This window comes from Poecilia reticulata, chromosome 20 (genome assembly GCF_904066995.2).
Source record: "Poecilia reticulata chromosome 20, P_reticulata-male-v2, whole genome shotgun sequence".
Classification (NCBI taxonomy): domain Eukaryota; kingdom Metazoa; phylum Chordata; class Actinopteri; order Cyprinodontiformes; family Poeciliidae; genus Poecilia; species Poecilia reticulata.
Window position 1 is genome coordinate 19,903,808 of NC_088849.1, and position 24,059 is coordinate 19,927,866.

A 24,059-nucleotide genomic window follows, 5' to 3' on the forward strand; every position below is an offset into this window, starting at 1 on the left:
TGCATGTTGTCATTTTTTTTTGTTTTAAATTTTGTGTTTTAAAAAAAGAGTAGAGTAGAAAGAATACAGTGAGCTGTGAGTATAACAAAATAACTTGGATTCAACAAGGGGGCGCCAAATTGCAAAAATCCAAAGAGCGTGGAAACATTTTATTGCACCATTTTGAATTATATGAATGGTTTTTTATAGCTGCTGTAGATCTTCATGCTGCAACCACCACTGAGTATAGTAGACCAAAACATTATCTCACAATAAAGCTCTAATTGCACTGTGATTAAACTGTTAAGAGAGCAGAAAGTATGATTTTTATTGTCACATCTTATCAGATCTAATTAGCAATCAAGCAGCTCTTATAGTATGATGCACTTCCTCTATTCTTGAAATAACAAACTGAGGAAACAATCGATGATGTGAGACCTTTCAGAAGTAAGAAGTTTCAACTTTAACGACCCAAATTACACCTGCGCCTTGTTCTTTACCACTTATTTCCTGAGAAAACATTGTGACAAATGAGCCATGAGAACCAAGAAAGTGACAAAATAAGATGCAAAGTGGTCAATAGCTAGTCAACCGTCATCTCTTCGTTGTTTATACTGAAACTAAAAAAAGCCACAATGGCCTGAGCTAAACTGGTGTTAGTTTTGCATCGAGTGGGGGAGTTGCATGCTTGATGTACAGTGCCTGTCAAAAATACTCCTACTAACTCAGCAATGTAGAACAAACAAACAAACTTTTTTTGGTGTTTCACTGGGATTTTGTGCGATTGGGGGACATGAAATAGTGCAGAATTGTCACGTGGAAGAAAATAATTTATTTTTCATGCATTGCATTCAGATCCCTGCGGTGGAACACGGTGGTGGAAGCAAAGCTTTTCTTCAGCAGGGACACTGAATGGATGGCAAAACTTAAAAAAATAAAAACGCTGCTTGTAGATGTTTTTTTTTATTATCTAGTGACTAAATTTGAGCTCTTTTACTAAGAGGAATGTGTAAAACTCTCCACTTGGTTAAGATATGTCCTCACATCACAATTGCAATTGCACGGAAAGGTGATTTAGCCAAAATACCAGAATCAACTTTGTGTGAATAAACAAGAAATTTATGTTTAGTTTCACAAGTTCACAAACATTAAATAGATCAATATCTACACCAAGCAATTTTTATTTTATTTTATTTTTTTTGTAAAATAGTGCAAATAAGTTTATTTTGTTTTACAGGAGAGTAGCAGGGTATCCTGTTGGTTGTGTTCATCAGAGAGAGAGAGCCTGAGGCAAGAAACTTTGTCTGTGGTGGCTGGTTTATGCAAATAGCTCTCCGTAGCGCTGACCTGAAGCTAGAAGATGTTTGTTGTTGTAAAGCGAAACTTGAAAAAGTGTGAGGCGTGTAAAAAGTTTTTGAAGAAAGAGGGAAACAAAAATAATTAACAACAAAACCAACTTTGTCACACTTTTTTGAGAATCTGTGGAAACAAAGGGCCTAAGAATTTGTACTAGCGCTTGCATGTGTGTATGCAGCTGAACCAAGTGGGGGGAAACTGATGATAATTTCAGATAGGATGCCACAGCCGAGCAGTTACAATCTCCATGCACGAAATAAATCACAGCGAGCAGATACAGGAAGTGGTGGCTGCCTTCTCTCAGTACCAAACGCAATCTCTCGTACTGCCGAAAGCTGTGACAGCAACAGTACTTTCCCACAATACGGGGCAACAGTTAATAAATTCAAGAGTTGAGCACTCAATTCAGAGCAGCTTTCTGCTTTCTGACTTGGCATCAAAGGGGTTTTCTCAGTTTCAGTAGCAGAGCAGAAGCTTCTGTTGTTTGGTGTTTCAACAGAATCACAAAGCAAATGTTTGCTAGCTAGGATTTCAGCAGAATTTCACAAAGAGGGCAGCGGTACAGTGGAATTTCTTGATTTTAGGTAAGAAAAAAAAACAGAAAGCAAAAATGTGTGTTTTACTTTTACTTTTTGAATGAAACCAAATGAACCCCCTGGTGAGCAGAGAGGTTACTCATCTCAAGCGCATGATTGTTAGCATGGCCTGCACTTTAAGGTGCTCAGTTCAGAAATAACTCAACGCTGCAAAACAGAAGTAGAAAAGATGACCAAACTGTTTCATAAGTAAATCAATTGGAAAACATGTCTGACTCAATTGAAATGACTATTTTGTAATGTGTCTCGAGATGACATTTGTTGTGAATCAAATCAGTTTCTGCTAAGAAGCTTCAGATGGTTGTTGTTTCCATACTTCCTGATTCTCCTCACTTGTCTTTTGTTTTCATCTTCATTTCTTTGACCTACTGACAGCAGTAATCTAGTTTTTAAAAGGTTTAGGAGCAGCAGGTGCTTGGTGTTTGTGCCACAACAAAAAAACACACAAAAAACAGCAGATTAAAATCAGTGTTTCTGATTCCGGTTTTGACTCCTTCCTAGAACAATTGCATGTTCTGATTCATGTCTTGTTTTAACCTTTATCATGAGTAATTTTTATTCTCGGTAGCAAAGATGTCAGCAACAAAGCTATGATCTGAAACTGTAAAGCTATGATTTGAGTTGCCATTCTCTGTACAGATCGTTTCTTTTGTTTGAGTACTTCAGGCTCACCCCCCTTTATTCTAATGCAACAAAATGAAGCACCAACAGCTGCTCTCAGGAGTCGCCTCATTAGTAAATATAGGTCACATTTTAATCTCAGTTTAAATTCCGCAGTTCTGTGAAGGCCTCAGAGGTTTGTTAGAGAACAAACAGCTTCATGAACACTAGGAAACAGAGCAGAGAGGTCAGGATGGAGGCCTTCTAGATGTTTAATGCAAGATTAGGTTATTAAACAATATCCCTAATGTGGAATGTCATCATCTGAAACAGTTTGCAGCAACTGCACACCCACCAACACATCTAAACTGAAAGCCTGAGCAGCCAGGATTAATCAGAAAAGCTACAAGGAGGCTGTTGGTTACTCTGGAGGAGATACAGTGAAGGAGTGCTCAGGTAACCAAGCTTGGTTCTTTCTGTCTCCTCACTGCTTCTCTTAAGGCCTCGCCCCTGGATAATGTCTCGAGCATCACAAAGCAGCTTGTTTGTCTAACCCTCAGTTTCCTGTCGGCACACATCCATCTGGATCCTGTCAACCTCAGCTACTGCAGAATCCATGTAACCACCTCCGCTCATCTCAATCGTCAGACTCTAAGCCGTTGCAAGAGTCATTCATCAAAGTCTACAATGCTTACTCCTCGATCTGACCACTCACCTTTCTTCTCAGTTCCTCCAGTCCCTTCTTGCTGCCTCAGTTCAACGCCTCTCCAGTTTCTCCATTAGACTTTGCACATTCGGTAAACCAGCTAAACTGCTTTGTGTGTCCATAGTTACTGCTTGCCTTAGAGTCCCTGTAAACCCTCATTATGACACTTCTGCAGGAAATCCCACTGTCTTCACAAGAGCCTGTAAGTATTGAAAATCAGAGTTTGATCTTAAATGTGCAGAGCAGGTATTTGTCCCAAGATGGGAACGTTCAGGAATTCAGTGGGACAGAGAACAATCCACAAAAGGGCAACATGTAGACATGAAAAGCCACTGAAGTTATAATCCCTTTCATTCAGCAACAGACATCATGTAACTTAGGCCTTTTGCTATGACGTACAGCAGTCTGCTTCATCAAATCCTTCCGCTTTCACTGCCCTACACTGATGACTAATATATGCAGCTCAAATTCTTACCACCCCTTAGAATCCTAGAAGTTTTCACAACCTCATTTATCAGAGAGGTGTCAACATTTGTTTGTTAGGTGAATCAAAACCACTCTAAAAGCTGAAACTGGTTTTCACAACCATCATGATGCAACACTGGGTTAGATAGATTTCTGTTATTCCCCTATAATTCTCTAGTGTTCGTCCAAAAACTAACCTGTGTTTATATATATATATTTTTTTACCAATAAGCAGTTGACAGGGACGTAGAAAAAAACCCTACAAACATAACAAAAAGCAGACTGAGCAGAGGATGGAAGAAAATACTTTTCAAAATACCTTTTATCAACCTTCAGTATTTGCTGACTGATTTGTAAGCCTGCCACTCTGACCTATTGCAACAGTGGGCAGTAAAAAACACATCTGGTATTTACATTTATCTGATCAGGACACGGGTATTTCCCCATTAGATCCCTTCTATTTCCAACCACAGAGCTAAACCAGAAAACAACAGTGAAAGTCTGGCCAGATATAAACCCAGTTGCTCTTTTTAACCAGTTGTAATGGTTCATGTTTCATCAGAAATACTGAGTGAAATTAGTTTCATGCTATAGAACTTAATCTCAAAGCTTATTTAAATGCGTATTGTAGGCAGGAGTGTAAGACCAAATCGTTTAGCTTTTATTTGACAACCAATTGAATCAGTTTAAAATCATAGTGGGAAACTTTAACTTTTTTTATTGTGCCCAAGAAAAATGTTTGTCATTCTTTATAAGGCATTTTAAAAGTTCATTTACAGAGAACACAGTGGTCACTGTTCTCATAAAGGAACAGCAACAATACTTATGATGTGGCTTCTAAATAATACTCAGTTGAAGCCAAGGGGCCCCAAAATAAATGAAATATCTCCCCACATCATTACGCCACCATTACCAGCCAGAGCCAGTGGTAAATGGATCCAGGACTCAGGTTGGTTTCTGACCTTACCATCTGAATATGGTCGTTGAAATTGACCGTCAAGGACTTGAACGCCATAATTTTCCAATTTTGGTGAGTGAGTGTAAACAGCAGCCACAGCTTCCTGTTCTTAGCTGCCATGAGTGGCACCCAGAGTGGTCTTAACTGCTATCTGCCAGCCAGTCAGCTTCAGGGTTCAACAAGAACATGTAGAGATGGTGCTTTGCATACCTTGATTGTGACTAGTGGTTGTTTGCCTTCCCCTGATCTTGAAACATTCTGCCCATTTTTCCATGACCTCTGACATGAGCCAGGCCTTTCGACCTATCAAATGAATCTGAAAATACCAATTTTGTTGAACTCTCTGAACTCCAGCTTGCCCTGTTGTCTATACCTCCATAACTATTGACTCTATCAGGAGGTAGGACATTCATTGAGTTTTATGTGGAATCTACCCTCAAACCTCTAAGAAAAGTGGTGCTTCGGGGAATTCACACCACAATTAAATCAACTTTTCTTTAACCAGCGTCAAGAGAGTTTAATATAAGGCCCAGATTGTCTATTATGAGGTTGAAGAAGCTCACAAAATTTCTTGGAAACTGCTGCAGTATGGAAAAAACACTAACTTTCTTCCAGTTAGTTTTTTTTGCTTTTCCAAGCAGACAGAACCAAGAATACTCCTGTCTACTTTATGTCCACTTCCCAGGTCTTACTCAGACATCGGTTCTTGTTGAAAGTGACCTTTTATGACAATCCTTATTTACAGTTCATACAAATTCAAAGACTGGCAGAGCATAAAATAACAGCGACCGGATGCAAAATTAACGATTTATATCCACAATTTGTCTTTGAGTGATATAATTTACTGGTGTCAAAAGTCAGTCCTCAAAAGGTCCATTTGTTTAGATATTTCAGATGGTTCAACTCAAATGAGTGGATTATTAGAGAGATCCTGCAGAACTTGATTACATGCAGGGACAAAACTGGCCATTTGTACGTGCTGGAAGAGTTCTGTGGTTTTAATTTTTGTTTTAAATCGATAAGCAGACATAGAAGAACCAATGAGGACAGTAGCAGTGTTGCACTTATGAGAAAGAAATATGCAATAAAAAACTTAAAGAAAAGGGTGGGACTAAGAAGGTGAGGGAAATAAAATAGAGATTTAAAAGTTCAATTCACCAACTAATGAAAATATTCAGCAGCAAAACTAGCAACAGCACTCCGACACAAGTTTGCATATATTTTATAAACATCCCAAGAAATCAGTAAAGAGGAAGTGCAACAAGTGTGACTCAGACACATGTGCAGCCTCAGTGTAGTGATGATGAACGATTAAGGGTGATTAAGCATGAACTGAGAAAAACAATGACTCAATGGCTGATGTTATCTGTCTGTCTGTGTTGGTCAGCATAATCAAAAAAGAAAGACAATAAATTAAAAGTAATAAGAAAACAGCTGCACTTTAAACATTTTAGGTGTAAAATGCAACATACTACGAATTAGACAGTCACAACCTTTTAATATTTTCATCTAAGTCATGTTCAGCCTATTTTGAGCTCCTTTCAGAACTACCTGCCTTATTGCGTCTTTTCATTTCTTGCATATTTGCATATCTCACTTCACATCCAAAATTAGCTGCTGCTGGCCACACATCCCAACTCAACGGTTACACTCGCAAGTGAAAACGTCTGCAAGCAGATTATACAACTATACATCTTTGAAAAGCAGAAGTAGAGCCTCCTGTACAATCAACAAGAATGCAGCAAGTGGTTTCTGGTTGGTAAGTCAACAGCAGCCATTGCGGAGCGCACACAGAGGTGAAACCAGCTGATCAAATATGCTGGAGTCAGCGCTTGCACTGCTTTTAGAAGCAGTAGAGACCCAAATGGAAGTACAAAGGTCCCTTTAAATGCAAAGATGACTCCCACAGAAAATGGTTCTGTGAAGAAAACCATGGTTAGCTCTAACCCAAACCACTGTGAGCAATCCCTTCATAAGGGAAACACAAGACTGGAATCATATGCTTTCATCAACATCAGTGCTATCGGGGTAATTTAAATGGTGTATTATACCGAGTCACTATTAAAGTATTGTGACACCAGTGCTGTTCCAGGCGTTGGTAACTTCCCACATACCAGGGTCAGTCAAAGTCTGGGGCTGTTTTATAGCCCCAGTTTGTTCCTAAGGAGTAAATTCAACCATTTGAATCAGATAGGCTGGAACAAGCAGCCCTATAATCTGTTATATGTGGGCTTACGGTGAAATATATTTCTGAAGGCTTTTACAGATAGTGTTCATAATAAGCTATAAAGTGTTTAGAAATCTTTAATTTGATCAACCAATATTTTCTAAAATTGGACTTGGTATTTCTGTGCATTTAGTATTAATTTTCTAGAGCGTTTGCCGTTTCTAACCTCTGGTTAAAAGAAAGCAGTTGGAAACATGCGTGCAGAGTCAGTAAGATAGAAAGCAGTGAGCAAACTGTGTCAGCGTTCAAGCATTTTCCAGGAGGTAAACACTGATCTGATCATCACTAAGCCGTTTCCCTGAGCCGTTCTCTGATCAAAACTGAGAAACGCAACCAGGTTTTTATGGTTTTTTTAAAATCTGAACCTTAGTCTTAAGAGGTGATGTCCCACACGCTCTTTCTCGTGCACTCAGTGTTTCACACACGCCAGAGCAAAGTCGGGAAGTGAAACTTAGTGCGTAAACCTCCTAACCCTGTTTGCTCACAAGCGATTCAAGCCAAAAAATGTATTTAATTACTTCTTACTTTGAATGTTTTTTGCTGTTTTGTTGTCTAAGTGATCAAAATGTGCTCCACCCCCATCAAACCCCATCTGATGGTAAGACAGGGACTTTCTTTGTTCTCATGTTTTCATTTTTCATTGTGGTGAGCCATATGACGTACTTTTGTCTTTAATTTCCTTTTGTTCTTGGTACTATCAAATAAAATTTTCACTTCCTCTTATACAAGCAAAGTCGCATTTACAGGACTTCCCAAAGACAGCTAGAGGGAAATGTCATGCATCACCTTATGACCACTGACAAGTGAAGAAAACAGCACAGACTGCCTCTCAGTCCAACAACACTGATGAATCAGTAATGGGTTCACAGGAATATGAACGCAAATTTCGAGCCTGATTGCCAGGTGATTTTTGGCAGTGATTTTAAGACAATAACATTAAGGTATCTACTGATATTTGAGTTTGAACCTTAATGTTGTTTTTCGAGCAGTTCTACCTGTTTAACCAAACTAGCTTCTTTTCCGGATCGTTAATGTTATCGCAGCATAAACCACAAATAGGTAAAATATTTCCTTTCAGATAACACACGCACATCCTCTGTATTCAAACATCTGTCTAATTGCTTTACATGGCTACACGAATGTCTTTGGATTGCTGAACAACATTGAAATGGTCCATCCATCTTATATTCCAACTTTTAAGAAAGGTCTTCCTAGAAATGGCTCCCAGGAGGAAAACGTAGACATCACCCTGTCTACTGACACTTTCTGGCTCGTTCTAGGGAAACCCAAGATGGATATATAGTTTTATTTTCTGCCTTCTGCATATGACAAGTGGGACATGGTTGGAAAAAGTCTCCAATTAGAGGCGTCTATTTGGCATCTTGATTTGATGTCTGGTCACCTTAGCAGACTTCTTTCCATCTCTTGCATCATTGTGCCATAATGTGTGACCAAAATACGTCTTTAGAAGCTCATCCCAGCTCTAGCTGCCACCATCGTCTCTAAATACCATTAGCAATACAGCCCATAACATTTCTTTCCATGTTATATTTCCAAACCGTAAAGAAGCACCTTGAAAAATAGATCTTGTACAGCAGTAAGACTGATTTAAAGCGCTGCTGTCCATGTGAATCCTTAATGAATAGTTAATACTAGCGAAAATCACCATATTTTGTGCACACAGCCATTTTGGTTACTGTACAAAGGGTACCTTGGCTAGTTTCAACTTTCACCATTTGGAATAGGATACTGACTTTAGGGTGGCTTTGTTGTAATTTTTTCAATTGGGAACTCGGGAAGTCCATTGTTGAAATACAAAGACACAACGCACATTAGCTATGCTAGCATATGTTTCTACAGATATAAAATCAACTTTCCATGCTAACATAACGCTTGAATTTAGCTCTAAATGACACAAAATAAAATTAAGTATTTTAAAATCTATACTAACCTTTATAAAAAACCTTTTGTTTTACAATCCAAACATAGTCCCAAGTGTTTTGCTTCACTGTTACTGTACTTTTAAGCTTTTTAATCTTTAAACCAAAATATGAACAACTCGGCTTCTGTTTTCAGGCATTAATCAATTACAGCTTACAGTTTTCAGTTTCACAAGTGAATATTTTGCGGTGATAAAACCCTCACCTTTGTAAACATCATGTGTCAAAACCGAACAAAGAAGACCCGATTAAGAAACCCTGCTGTACTCCCACCCTGTTGGCTGCACTTGTGTAGGTTATGTCTAAGGTTTAGGTGTACAGTTGTTGTGTGAAAGTTTTCACAAACACACCTAGTATACATTTGATACGTAAATGTTTTCCCCTTGTATTGTTACTTCAGCAATAACGGTTTTGTGTTGTTTTTCTCTGCTGGGCTGAGACAGAGATGTGGGGATAAACGCTAACACGTGATTTTGTGGTTGGAGAGAAACCATATAAGCAAGTGAGATGATTAAGTTGACAGCTGTTGAACACTGACGGGAGCGTACTTCTGTCGACAGGTTCCTCTTTCTCACATTTCTACAAACTGGGTAAATATATTTAAATTCTTTAAAGCAGGTTTTTCAAATGTCTTTCTATAACGTGTAACAGTTATTTTATTTACAGTGTTGGTTAACTATTTATCCTTTTCGTTTTCTTTTTAGATCAAATGGAATTAACAACTTATTTTATGACTCCAGACACATCTACTGTGTCTACTGTAAGTACCACTTTACGATTAAACCCTTTGAACATTTTAACACTGACAGCTTTTCTCCAGTTGATGTACTGTGTATCTGAGTGGACTTAACAGTCTGTTGCATAACAAGGCAAGTCTTATTGTGCCATTTCATTGCGTTGCTCTCTAATTAATAAAATAACCCAATTTGTCAAAAAAAAAAAAAAAAGAAAATCCATGTTCCTTTTCAATAATTACTCGTGTTTGGCAGCAGACATCTGCTGTGCAGTTAAATGCCACAAGCAGTGTCATCGCCATGTCGGCATCAAATTTTCCATTGTTTGTGAAAACCTAAGCCCCCCCACTGTTTTATCTCTGCCCTACATCTAAACGTTGAGCTGCTGGGGTATTGAGTTCTGCAGCGGGCGCCCCTTTCTTGAGCCCCTCAGGATCATTCACCCCCTCAGGCTTGGATAGCAGCAGGAAACAGTGCAGTTGTGTGGTTTCTCCTGCACAGACACAACACCTGCACCTGACAGCGAACTCTCGGTTAGAATGTACGTCACAGACAGCGTTTGATGTACCTTCACTATATTCCCACCAGATGTGGGTTATGTTGTGAAACCCTCTGCTGTTGAAGGGTTGGCTTAGTTAAAGAGAACAGAAAAATATGCGTCAGAAAGCTGCAACATCAGTAGGAAAGGCTTAGAGATTGTTGTGCAAAACATCTTTACTTACTGTCTTGTATAAAATACTGTTTTGAAACTTATTAAGAAATCTGTTTGTCAACAGACTCCTGATTCTGATTATGAGTGGCCGACTGATGAAACCGGCATGTGTGACAGACGTTGGGTTAGGGACTTTCGCAGCCAGTACGAGCCACCTCTCTTCTGGATAATCTTCATCCTTGGGTCTGTGGGTAACCTGCTGGTGGTTTGGATTTACCTCACCGTGCGCAACCGCCTTAAAACAATGACCGACGTGTACCTGCTGAACCTGGCTGTGGCAGACCTCCTCTTCCTGTGCACGCTGCCCTTCTGGGCAGTCGACGCCATCAAGGGCTGGGATTTCGGGAGCAGTTCTTGCAAAATAGTATCTGCTCTCTACAAGATCAACTTCTTCAGCAGCATGCTCCTCCTCACCTGCATTAGCGTGGACCGCTATATCGCCATCGTGCAAGTAACCAAAGCTCAGAACTTCAAGAAGAAGAGACTGTTCTACAGCAAACTTGTTTGCATCTGTGTTTGGGCTGTTTCCATCATCATGGCCCTGCCTGAGTTTATCTTTGCTGAGGTGAAGTTGGACCCAGAGGAACAATCCTTTTGCACTATGGTCTACTGGAACAATGCCTTCAACCGTACGAAGATCCTGGTGCTGTCCCTGCAGATATGCATGGGCTTCTGCCTTCCTCTGCTGGTCATGTTTTTCTGCTACTCTGTCATTATCCGCACACTCTTGCAGGCGAAAAGCTTTGAAAAGCACAAGGCCCTCCGTGTCATCTTTGCCGTTGTGTTCGTGTTTGTTCTCTCCCAGCTTCCTCACAACACCCTGCTGATTGTGGAGGCCACACAGGCAGCCAATACCACGATTACAGACTGCGCCGTTGTGAGTCAAGTTGATGTAGCCGGACAGATCGCCAAGAGTCTCGCCTTTACTCATGCCTGCCTCAACCCCTTCCTGTATGTCTTTATTGGAGTTCGGTTCAGGGAAGACCTCATGAGGATGGCTAAAACTTGTGTTGTGGGTAAAGGAGGGCTTGATAAAGTCCAGGCAGTCCCCAAACGTCCCTCTATCATGTCAGATACTGAAACTACCCCGGCCCTTTCCATATAGATGCATGTTTTCCAAAATACTACACCTGAGACCTGAGCCTAGTAATCATATTTCAAATTGTATTCCTGATGCATTAATTACCACAAGCAGATGAACAATAACATTTACAACTCTGAAAAACCACAAAACTTTATTCATATTCTGACAATTACGGACATATTTGTTCACTGGAACACCTGTATAAAGTGTATTGAAATGTAAATATTGTGCTTTTTAAAAATTTTTCCATCATGTATTTGTTGTGTGCATCTGTATATGTTGAAAAAAACATTAAAGATCAAAAGAAATCAAAAAACAACTTGCTTTTTCATTGTGCTTTAGCCCTGCAGAACAGAACGGTAAACGGAAGGACTCAGTAAATGAATGCAAAGTGATGAGATCAACAATATATTTTTGAGAATGTCTCTGTTTGCTTTTACTGGTGTAACGTATTCTGTGTGGTGGGTGAAACGGCTCCTATGCGGCTGCTTCAGTCCACAATGTTTTCGATCTGACTAGACATCCGCTTTGTGTAGTGCCAGTCTGGGCCATACTATGTGCTGGCACTTTTCAATTGTTGAAGCACGTTCGGTTATGACTTGGCAGTTTCACTGTTTGCCAGTTTACACACAGATGAAAGAAGTTTCTCATATTGACCTCTTAACGGCTGCACCTCAGACGGAAGACAGACAGACACACAAGTTCAAAACTTGCCATGTTTGGTGCCAAGTTCACCCTGACGCACTGGATTTCAGTTTCACCAGCTTCACACTACAGAAATTGGTGTAGCCAATGCTTGTATGCAAAGGTCTAAGAAGGAAGTTCATTGCTAGACCTTGCAATTCAGTTCTCGACCCGTTATGTCTACGACGTTAACACCACAATACCATGTGAAAGTACTCACCATGCGGCACCCTGAGTCAATACTTTGCAGAAGCACCTTGTGCTGCAGTTGCAGCTGCAACTCATTGCAGGAACATTTTTGTACATCTAGAGGTTGAATTTTTTTCCCCCAATTTCTTTTTAAAAATAGCCCAAGTTCAGTCAGACTGGATGAAGATGATGTTCAAAAAACTGTTTTTCAAACTGCACAGAGGAATTCTGATGGATTTCATCCAACAGTTGAGTTTGTCTTCCACAGAGTTCAGATTTGTGACATGCGTGACTAATAGCTATCCTGCCAATAGATTCTTCCACTGCCAGAGTTACCATGGGTCTTTTTTCTTCTCAGTGCTCTCCTTGGCCAGCCTTTTAGCTTAAGCGGACAGCCATGACATCGTAGTTGTGCTTTTGTGCCAAACCTTTTCCATCTACAGACGATGGACTGAACAGCACTCTTTAAGATATTGAAAACTTGAGATATTGCTTTATGTTTTGCAGACCAAATACTTGGTCTGTAGTATTTTTTTTGTTGTCCAACTGCACAAGAATAAACAATAGAAATAAGCATCAGAAAACATTTTTAGGATGCAAATGACAAGTTTTGCTTTTTGGTGCTGGAGCTGCTCCCTCAGGCCATGCCGCCCTGGGCAGGGAGTCTTGTCCCCCATATAACTAACTCCAGACTGGTGGTTGGTTTTCTTTTCCTTACTGATGTCTTAGTTATAGCTCCGATTCAAGGCTACAGTGTTTTCTTTGCGTCACCCCCACAAAACAAAACCTTTCACAGAAGAAAAAACACACTACCGTACCTGGATGGTTTTGCTTTTTTATTTCTTCTCAGGAGTTAATAATCAATCTGATCTGACCTAAAATCTATTTTCTAATCACACATCAACAGACAAACAACTAAAAAGGAGGCAGGTGGCAGCGGAAAAGGAGACAAAAAGAACATGTTATTTCTAAAAAACAAAATCTGAGGTGTTATTGTGGTGCCTGAGGTCGGGCCTAGACTGGTACTGCCTACCTGCTGAATTCAGGTGAGACCACAAACACATTTGCTACTTTCCTGATTACAGCTTCTCCCTCTCACGACAGGAAACCATCAGCACGAGTCAATAACAACATGCTTCTGCTTTAACTGTTCTGGTGACTGAGTGCAAGTTGTAAAAGATCAGCTACCAGCTTTTCGTGTGAAATATAAAGCAGCTTGTTTAGCCTGTGAGTGTTGCCATGAAACTGTCAAAACTACAGATTTCTTGCAAAATCGAGGATATCACACAGCTGATCCCATGCATGCAAAACAGACCTTCATCTCATGCTTCTTTCAAAAAAAGGGGAAACAACAAAAAGTAGCGTCACGTCTGATTGCACAAATATACATCGTTTTAATTCCCATGAATCTCTTAACTGGATTAAGCAACAATTTTATGAAGCAAGAACTCTGTCATGGGAATAAAACATGACATATTCAATTTTAGCTGAAGTGCATAAAAGAAATAGCACAGCTCATTAGTTTTCGCACAAGTAATGCGCAAATTAACAGAGAGAAATTGCGATGTACCAAAGGTCATGCAAAGTTACACGTTTATCTCCAAGAAGACAACCGAAACTGCTAATCATTTTCATCTTTCTAAATAGAATACAACACAGATAAACAGAAATAGATGCATTCATTACTCTGACATTCTGTGCCGTTAGTCAAGGGTCCTAATATGGAAATGTAAAATTCAGCAGTAGCTTAAAAATAAATCAGCTACCAAACAGTTCTTCTTTTCAGTATCAAACAGTCCATTAGATCTTTTTAGAGGCGTCAAAGCTTTTTATTAGTGTCCATAAAGACGGAGGTAAATTGTAAATGAGCTACTTTAGAAAAAGTGAAGTAGAATTTTCTGATTAAGTAGAAAGACCTTTTCAGCATCTCAGTGAGATTTCTACATTGGAAGGTGATCACTAAAAAAAAAAAAAAAAAAAAAAAATACACTAAATGGATGAATGGACATGCAGTACTTTTATTTTATTTTAATTTGCTATTGCAACACTGAATTACAAAAAGGAAAATTGCTACTTAAATTTAAGGTTCATATTTTGTTTTGAAATGAACTTGCTTTTTGGGAAAGTAACTGCAACTATAGCTGGTCAACTCTTGTGTAATAGATATTACTGTACTTCCTTCCTAACAGAAAGAGGTGAAAAGAAAAGAGAAGCACTGATTTGATAAAATGGCTGCAATTCAATTCAGTAACTATCTGAGCTGCAGCAGTTCATATGTTTTAATTGGTTATAACTAAGTAAATAATTTGAAGGAATATTGATTTTGAGAAGGTAAAAATACCTGAGCAATCCCTTCTTTAAGTTGAGCTTAAAAGGAAGAGTTTTTTTTTTTAATTGTGATTCTTTTTAAGCTTTATTTTCAGTCCAGAACCTTTTTAGAGGAATATTTTCATTTTATTTTAAAAACGTACCAAACGTTATCAGACAAATTTACTTAGGATTTTTTTTATTTTTTCTTTGCATTTATTTCTTTCGTTTCATCAACCAAGAGTGCTAAAGAAAACTGTTACATTTCTCTGTTGTGATTCCCAAACTACTGAGCTTCTGTTCTCCTAAAATAACAGCAATTTCTCGAGTGCAAGCATGAAAGGAAAGAATAGACAAATATATAATTTTTATTTAATTGCATTTAATTTTTGTAGAACTTTTTCCCTACACTTTAGAAATAATCTTTTCTGGTTTTCATTTTAGTTTCCGAAGAGGATCTCACACCAATTTCAAACTTTGGATTTCTGACCATAAAAGAGTAACTTCTAATAGCTTCTCAAATAAAAGGAGATTTATATCTGCATTTAATCCTAATTCTTCAAAGCATATACGGTTTCCACATTTTTTCTTGTATTTTATGCATATTCAGCAGCAAAAGGGGGATGAATTATGTTTTTTGTGCTTAAATGATCAAGGCCAATGTTTAAAACATATTTCTTGTGAAAATATTTAACCTATTCCCATCTTCTCTTTTAAGAACTACAAACTTCAGTAGGTTTTATTGGGATTTAGAGAGGAAAAAATTATTTTAATGAAACTCTGAAAAATCGGGTGAGCATATTTGATTGGGGCTGATGAATTAATAATTTGCTTTTTGTTCTATATCTCTGCTTGAACTCTGTTTACTAACTGTGTGAGGTTTCCAGGCAGTTAGTGGTGCCAGACTTTATTTAGGGGCATTGATATAAATGGGATCAAATGCAAACCCTAGCCACACTTTTCAGAATTTCATTTGCAAGACATAAAAATAAAAAGCATGCACTATTCGCCTTCTACTGTACAATTTCCCGTTTCAAATGTAGAACTAAATTTGTGAAATTATTCTCTTGAATTTTAGCCACAAGATGGAGCAGTTTGCACAGAGAATGTACTGAGGAGCATGTGGTTTGTTTAGCTAGGCGACCAGCTTATCCTCCTGTAGTTAGGAACGAAACGACCCCCCTCTAGTGGCGGTAGAGCAAAGTTGGCCTTGACGCTTGTAACTTTTGTCTGCTTTTGCAAAAAAAATAAAGAAAAAAATAATTATTCCCAAGAACGCTACAAAATGTTTTACTGAAATTTCATGCTGCTTGTTATTGTACACCTTTGAGATTTGGTAATCACCACTGGGGAAAAGATGCAAAAAAGGCAAGAGCTGCGTAGGTCTGGATGGTGTAGTTAAGAAGGCAAAAGACTCACAAGTAGAGCAGCACCTGTGGTTTGGGAGCATCCCATCTATCTTTCTGCACAGCGGGAATTGCTGACGTAAATGTGTGTGTGGGTGCTGATGCATGAGCGAGATGTGTGAAAGCAAGAAAAAAAAAAAGAAGCAGCACTTGGTGGAGTCTATGAGTAATAGGAGAGACTCGGTAAGCATATGCGACCCGTTGACACTGAGCAGGCTGCAGTCTGGTTCATACTGGCGTACAGCCTGGCTCTTGTGGACAACAAAAAGCCTCAGGGGCGGTGGCTTATGCATCAACAGAGACCCACTGGCTCTGAGCAGCATTTACAACTAAAGCCCAGCGTAAACTTGGGAAAGTAAGGATTATTGTTAGGTTTCAAGCAGGCTGTGGAAAAAAATGGGCAGGCCAGCTTCCATCCATGCAAACAGACGCGTCTTCAGCAGGGGAAAAAGACATATAATAGAACTCGGACCCCACAATTTCAGCCCAAACAGGGAGCTTCTTATCAGCCGCCATCTCCCCCTGCAGCTAATATTTCACTTCGGCTTCCAGGCCCAGAGAATGAGAGACGTTTCCATTTCATGTCAGTCATTTCCAGGCCTGCGTGTTACCTGTGCGGTGATAAGTGTTTGACTGACTGGGAGCATCGTTAGTCACTGTCCGGCTACGAGTGACAGCCACAGATTCCTGGAGATGATGAGAGGAAGGGGAGGAGGAGGAGGAGGAGAAAGACACGGCTGATGAAGGAGGAAGACACTTCCTGTCTGTTTGTCCAAACATTCAAAACAACCGGGTTTGTGTAAGAAGACGGCATGGTGTTTGCATTCAGCTTCTGATTTACATCTGATTTATTTTTCAACAAAATTTTTTACTTTAAATAAGTACAAAAATGAACCCTCATACAAGAGATGATACAAAATAAACACAACTGTTCATTTTATTATTCTGTATTGATAATTTACATCAATATACTACACATAAATGTCAAATTCTATTCAAAACATGTCTTACATTATATTTGTCTAAGCAAGGCTACTAATATGTTGCAGTTTTCAATTTTTTTGTCTTAAAATTCTAATTAAATCAAGAAATCTAGAGAAAACCTGGTTGTGCACTCAAACACAAAGTACACTTATAAACCGAGTCTATCACGGGTGATGCGCACATTAATTTTCCCTCTGATATTTTTCCGAAATGTATTATTTGCTCTGTTATTTTATGGCTCATTTTTACAGTTTTCTATTGTATTTAACCATTTACAAAAGGGCAGTGTAGCTCATGAAAACTGCTTGTTAAAAAGAGGATGATGGGTCATATTCTTGGCTTGCTAAACAGTATTTAAATACTCCACCAGAGGGCATAAGTCAAGTAATGGATTCAATACAAATTTTTTTCAACATAAAACTGCAGCCTTTGAATCCCTTCAGGTCATAGTTCATGCATAACATTCCTTCCGGTTGGAACATCTGCATAGAACAATAAACAATAGATTTAATTTCAGACTTAAACATAGCTTCTATTTAAGGTCTTAGTTAGAGGGTTTTGGTTACAATTAGGTCTAGGGTTAGTGTGTGAAAGCACATAATTTAAAGAACTTATGAACCGGAAAAGAATAGAATGTTGTGAGGTCTGAGAATGACAACAGCAGGTCAATATTTCTCAGCAGTGCGGCAACAAGGTCCCTCAAAAATTAAACTGATGTAACAGTTTGAATACAGTGGGTGGTGTTTAGTTATAAAATCAGAGGAAGCCCCTGATTCTGCATCTTTACACACAACCAAACATGTACCAGACCCTCAATCTGCAAAATACTTTAATGTATCAGAAACATTAAGAAAAACATAATGCCACATATCAATCATTCCAGAGGCTTTGTCAGCAACTGACCAATCAGAGGTTGCAATTTGTCCGGAAGTACACGCCCCTTATTTGGAGGAACTGGACATTAGAATTGCCGAGGTTTGTCGTTGCTAATGTGCTGCGGTCATAATGAATCACGGTCGAACTTTGTCAGTGGGGAACATAAAGTCCCGACATCCCTTACCCAGAGCGTGTAGAAGGCAAACGGGTTTAGATTCCCAAACGGGATCTAATGCAAGAAATGGATCAAGGCCCAGTTGAAGGAAACTGTGATCTACCACATGTTCTTCTGCATGAAGGTAACTGGTAGAAAACGTCCCATTTTTTTTGGCATAAAGACAGTTATTGATAATCAAATAAGAGATCAATGAGTGAAGGTAGTTATGCTTGATTTTACCTGTGTGAATTGCAATGGCAGAATGGAAACGGGAGCCGCTTCAGTGTTTACATTTAAGCACCTTTTTATGCTAGTGTTTATTTTTAAGCATTTTCCTGAGGGCAGATTTTCACAAGCTCCTATTATTTAACTCATTACTCGCCTCTTTTGCACGTATAAAATGCGTCCAACACAGCTTTTAACTCGCATCCAATGAGACTTTTTGCCCCTCCATGATAAAGACTTGGGCTTTAACGCTGATTTCTCCCGCAGATAAATTTACAGACCTGATGTACGACTTGTTGGAGAACTTTTTTGCTCGTCGTCTTTGCCTTGGTGTTGGCTGACAAGGCAAAAATGACTGGGGTAACGCACGCCGCTACCTCTGCCATTACGGCAAAGCGTCTTGTTTGTTTATCGAGGATTTGCTCTACTTCCGTATGGGGGCGGAGCCGGCGTCATATCATGTTGACGTCATGCTCGGTGCATACCCAATTAAAAACCAAGAACGTAGAAAATACATTCTGAAAAGCTAAAATATACTTTAAGTATATTGGGTAAATTCAGAACAGCTTTATATGTACTTCACCGAATAAGTTGTATAATAATATAATATAATATAATGCACAGAGAAGTAACTTTCAAAATGTTTTCTCATTTCAAAACTTTAGCTGAAGTGGTGCTTCAAATTCTGGTTTCCAGTGAGGCAGCAGAGCGTAGATTCAGCCTCCTGAACAACATTAAAATCCCCTTGTGAAGTCATCTGTTTGAGGTAAAAGTCCAAAACCTCATTACAATATAGCCTCTGCAGCAAGGCCCTGTGAGACATTTGATGACGGACGAGTGGGTGTGCAATTCAGGTCCATGCCTACCAGAAGAATGTTATGAGACTGCTAGTACTGCTAGTTTTTATGCAAGGCAACAATGGTTTTGCAGATACGACAAAGCAAGATAAGATAGACTTAACTTTTTGATAAGTATCTACAAAAATGCTACTCGTTTAAATTTGAACTGTATAACAATCTGAAAATGAATTCATCAGAGAGTTTATATAATCATTAGCAGACCTGTAGAGACGGTTGTTGAGAAAATTATGTTGCAGTGTTTTTATTTTGTGAACAACTGTGCTAAAAACTGCCAAACTTTTAACGGAACCAGGAGGGTTGATACCAAAGCCTACCATGACGTCTTACCTTACAGTGTGCAGTTTTACCCACTTGGAGGAAACCAGAGTGACCTTAAAGAGACAGAGTTCAATCAAACTGTCTCAAACAAAAAGTAACATGAGTTCTCATAACTATTGTCCTCCAAACGTCTGAGTCCTCTTGTAAATATTTGCCACATATCAATTATAATGCAGTTTTTCTTGGTCATTTGTGTTAGAATGTTTTTAGTTTGTGGTGTATTTATTTAAAGAGGGAGCAAAGGAATCTTAAAAAAGAAATCATAAATCATCAGTGAAATAAACTGTGTCCACAATAAAGGTTCTGATAACCGCAAGATATAAAGTTTGTAACAGTTTCAGATTTTATAAGAAAAACTACTAGCTTTGTTTACACCATTACTCTCGCTGTGGTTTAAACTGGGGAAAATAACAGGAAATAATACAGCACTGCGAGGCCAAGAAGTTCAATCTCTGGACATCTCTGGAACATGTTTTCACCCTCACAGCCTCTACCCTTCCCTTTACCTCCTCTTCCAAAAGCAAGACAGCAAGCCGGGAGATGGATGGGCTGAGCTGTTGCAAGGCTTCCAAAAGCGAACAGAGTCTGACTGCTGCTCTACCTGAGGAGCAAAAACAAAAGAGCCATCTCTACCTGTAGGACTGTGGGAGTCGAGGCTTTGATCTGGACCAGAAAGAGAGAGTAGTTTGATGAAATATTGATGCTTTTCTTTTTCTTTCTTTCGTTCTTTTTTTTTTTTTTTAACTGAGTCCTGTGGGAGCTCCGTCTGCTCTCAGGATGTTTGCGCTGATCCACAACACAGCTCCGTGCTTCGGCAGATAAGAATAGATTCCAACAATGGAGCTGGAGGAGTGTTATCTGCACTAATGGGGCTAATGATTACCCCCCAGACTGGGCCTGCACTGGTCAGGGACCTTTTCTTTCCTAGTTGATCAAAAGAAACAGTGTGTTTAATCAGTCAGAATCAATTGCAAAAAACATACAGGACTGATGTGTGTCTGACATCTTAACAGAATATTGACAGCAAAGCCTGCATGACTTAAATCTTTATTCTGTGTGGAAAAGAAAGGCACAGAAGCTTTAAATGGGAATCTGGTGCACTTAATCTTTCTTATGCCCTATTGTTACATATCTTTTAAATATTATGTTGTCTCTATTAAAGTGTTTAACCCGTTTAGAGTTTATTATGTCTTCATATTCTGAATCATGAAAATAAAAAAGCTCCCATAATTAACTTCTCACACCAAGTAGTGCCCTGCAGAAGCATTTAAACGTTTCTACGTTTTGTTACGACTTTAAGCTTCATTAAATTTATTTTACTGTAATTTTATGTGACAAACCAACACAAAGCAGCATATAATTGTAAAGTGGAAGGAAAATGATGAATGTTCTTCAGTATTCTTCAGGTAAAAAAATCCTGTAGTGTGAAAATCTGTGTTGAGTGTTTACTCTGAAATCACCAATTTAGTAAATAAAGTCGTCCCCAGTGTAATTTAATCTGAGTAGAAATTCAGCATCAAAGACTTTCTTAGACCCACAAAAGCAACATGACTCTTCAAAACAAAATGGTTTGTTTTTACATTACCTAAAATAAGAAATTTGCTTAGATTTTTATTGTCATACATTTTCTTCAATGTGAAACTAGGTTTTTATAGAAAATTACTTGAAGCTAAGAATAAAGCCTGTAGTGCACAACTTATTGACAAAAAAAGAGTTACTTCATAAAAATAATATTCCTTACGCTGTCAGTGTTATTACATGTTGAAAAATTATTAATATATTTCATGAAAACACCCAAGAGAAACGGCTAAAATCAGCATTTTTAGGCAATAGAGAGACAAGCAGCCCACTGGGGCATGGTAGCTCTGGAGGAGCTGTAAATATCAGGTGGGAGGATTTGTCGACAGAACAACCATTATATCCTATTAAAGACCCAAACTGAAAGCTTACATGCAAAATGACCTGTTGTTGAAAGTAATCATTTGTTCTCAATCAACTCATGAGGTAAAATAAAAGCAAAACACTAAATGTGATGTAAAAGTTTCAGTGCAAATCCCCCTCTTTATGGTGAAACATGGGTGGCAGCAGCATCAATCCTGGAAGAAAACCTGTTTGAGCAAAAGTACTTGACATCCTTAACATACAACCAGAGCTATAGGATGGGTTAGATCAAAGCATTTTAATGTATTACAATGGCCTAATCAAAGTCCAAGCCTAAATCCAAACCAATTGGTTGCAAGAATTGAAAACTGCACATTTGAAAGAGTTTTCCATCCAGTTTGGCTAAGCTATTTTGCTAAGCAAAATAGGGGAAAAATATCTGTCTCTAGATGTAGAAAGCTGTTAGAGACATACCAATGAAAGTGTGTTTAAGAATGTAATTTGATGTTTTAAATAATTTTTTATTCCTTATTGGTAAGTCACATTAAGATCCAAGTAAAACACTTAAAAATTTTGTGGCTATAATGTGACAAAATGATGGAGAAATTTCAAGTTACTAAATGCTCTCATACATGACTTTAACACTGACAAGCTGTGATGCTGTTTTTAAATCCTACTGTCTGTTTAATCCCAGAGTTAAACCATGTAAAATGAATTAAAGCTCACAAAGTTTGATTTGAGTTTGTATGAAAGTGACCCACATTCTCCAAGCAAAACTGATCTCCACGGAGAAGAAAAAGCAAAAAAAAAAAAAAAAATTTGAATATTGATAAATTGCCTTGAGTGATTTTTTTTTTGTCTGCAAGTTAAGAGGCCAACACGGTCCAATCTGTCTTTCTTTTTTTTTTAAACTGAGAAAAAGGAGAGAGGACTTATCGCTCTCCCATGTTCATACACAGATAGACGGCGGGCATAATGACTTCAGAGAAGGCAGATTATTTAAACGTAAAGGAAAAGGGAGAAGAAGGCTGAGAAAGAGGGGGGGGGGGGGAGGGAGAGGGTATTAGGAGGAGCCAGGGGCAGGAGATAGTCTGGGAAAGGTCTCACGTTGGAGTTGAATTAACATGCGTTTCCGTTGGAGTCCATTAGATAATCATATTCATGCCACACAAGGCTCAAAACCCCTCTCTGTTTCATTATTCCCTTTTAATCCAGCCCGATAAGGGGGCGCGGGCGTCGTGGTTTTATTATGTTGTCATTTGGAATCCAGATGAAATCCCCTGCGGGACAATATCACAGGGAAATTGCTTAAGTAGCCCAAGTGGATATAGTTTTACGTTTATTATTTCCAACGGATTCAAAATAACGGGAAATATCCATTTTTCACCCACCCCCCACCCTCTTACTCCCTCGTCATGATTGTTGGGGACTAAGAGTCTTTATCAGTCATTCACACTAATGGCCCACTCTAGCCACTGTTGAGAAAAATTATTATTTTGAGTGTTTAACACAGTTTAAACCTTTTAGAACCAATTTCTTAAGTTTGAACAGGTTTCTGTTAGTGATTTGAAACAAATACTATTGCTGGGTAAGTATTGAAATAGATCTGCAGGAGAGCCTCGGCTCAGACCCCTGGGGTCTTATCATTAAAGACAGGAGGTCATAAATTAACATATGCAGGAAGGTAGAGGACATTATCACTTGAATTACTGTGAGAAAGGGAACTTTGGTCGGTTCACGTAACCAGGATGAGAAATCTTCCAGAACTAACATCTGACATGGTGCAAAAAAACTGAATATAACAGAAAATGTTTTAAATCACTAACATTTAATTTGTAAGACATTTTTCTTAGTTATTAATAACATGTTTTGACTAAAAATTCTATTATCTTGTTTTAGAATTAATTTAGTTAATGATGAATGTATTTGAAATTGTATTATTTCTGACTATATTAGAATCACATGAAAATGTTTTGTTTAGTATTAGAAAATACTTAGGTTTATGGTGAATTAATGTCTTAATTCTTATTTGTTTCTAATTCCTAATTAGAAACAGGAATTGTACTTCATTATTTTCTGTTTATTATCTATTGCTTTTGGTTTGATATCAGGACTAAACTTTGGAGATGCTGAGTGCAGAATAACAAATTGGGTTTTTGGAGAACTTTACATTGAATTAAAAATAAAGTATTAAAGGTTTGTTCCGGGCAGAGCAGAAGAGAAACCAGAATTTCACAGCTACCTGTGAGGTTCCTGCATCTGTTTCTCTTTGCCCAGATGGCTGTAGAGCCACGGGAGGCCGGATAGTGTTAAGAAAATAAATTTAAAATAAGTTAGTTTTAGAATTTATCATGACTGGATTGAAATACCATAATTATAGTTTTAAAATTTATAACATATTCTGACCTATTGATATATTTTACTGTAGTTAAAGCAGATGGTTTGTCAAGATCTTCTGATCTGCTCTTTGTCTGTTGGGAAACAGTCAGTAGGAAGTTCTAGCTTTTCACACTGATCTGTGAAAGCCATAAACCACCATGAATTCGGAGAGTCTGCTTCCACCTTATTTAACAAAAGGTGTTTGATCTTGCGACCAAACTGCGGGACTTTTTTCTAAAATTTAACAGGGCCAGAGATGTCTTCCAATTGGTCAAGTAGAGATACGCCTTATTTGAATACATTAAAGAGGTAAACACACCTACAGGTATAAAAGTTTGTGCACAAGGGAAACAATTCAGAAAAAAGCTGATTTATTTTACTTCTGCACCAGCTCTTTCTCCAAGGACGTCCTTGATATTTCTTTGTCTTCTTGTCT

At 38.5% G+C, this 24,059-nt stretch overlaps 1 protein-coding gene and 1 long non-coding RNA gene across 2 annotated transcripts; both read left to right on the forward strand.

Moving 5' to 3' along the window:
• Positions 1-9,269: 9,269 nt before the first annotated feature.
• LOC103456812 (C-C chemokine receptor type 9) lies at positions 9,270-11,670 on the forward strand. The gene is made up of 3 exons (XM_008396572.3): positions 9,270-9,417; positions 9,532-9,587; positions 10,338-11,670. The coding sequence occupies exons 2-3, from the start codon at positions 9,537-9,539 to the stop codon at positions 11,376-11,378; spliced, it is 1,092 nt and encodes a 363-aa protein (XP_008394794.2). The 5' UTR covers positions 9,270-9,417; positions 9,532-9,536; the 3' UTR covers positions 11,379-11,670.
• A 6,147-nt stretch (positions 11,671-17,817) lies between these two features.
• Positions 17,818-18,941, forward strand: LOC145549371 (uncharacterized). The gene is made up of 2 exons (XR_014085320.1): positions 17,818-18,102; positions 18,851-18,941. It is a non-coding gene; the product is annotated as an uncharacterized LOC145549371 (long non-coding RNA).
• Positions 18,942-24,059: the final 5,118 nt, after the last annotated feature.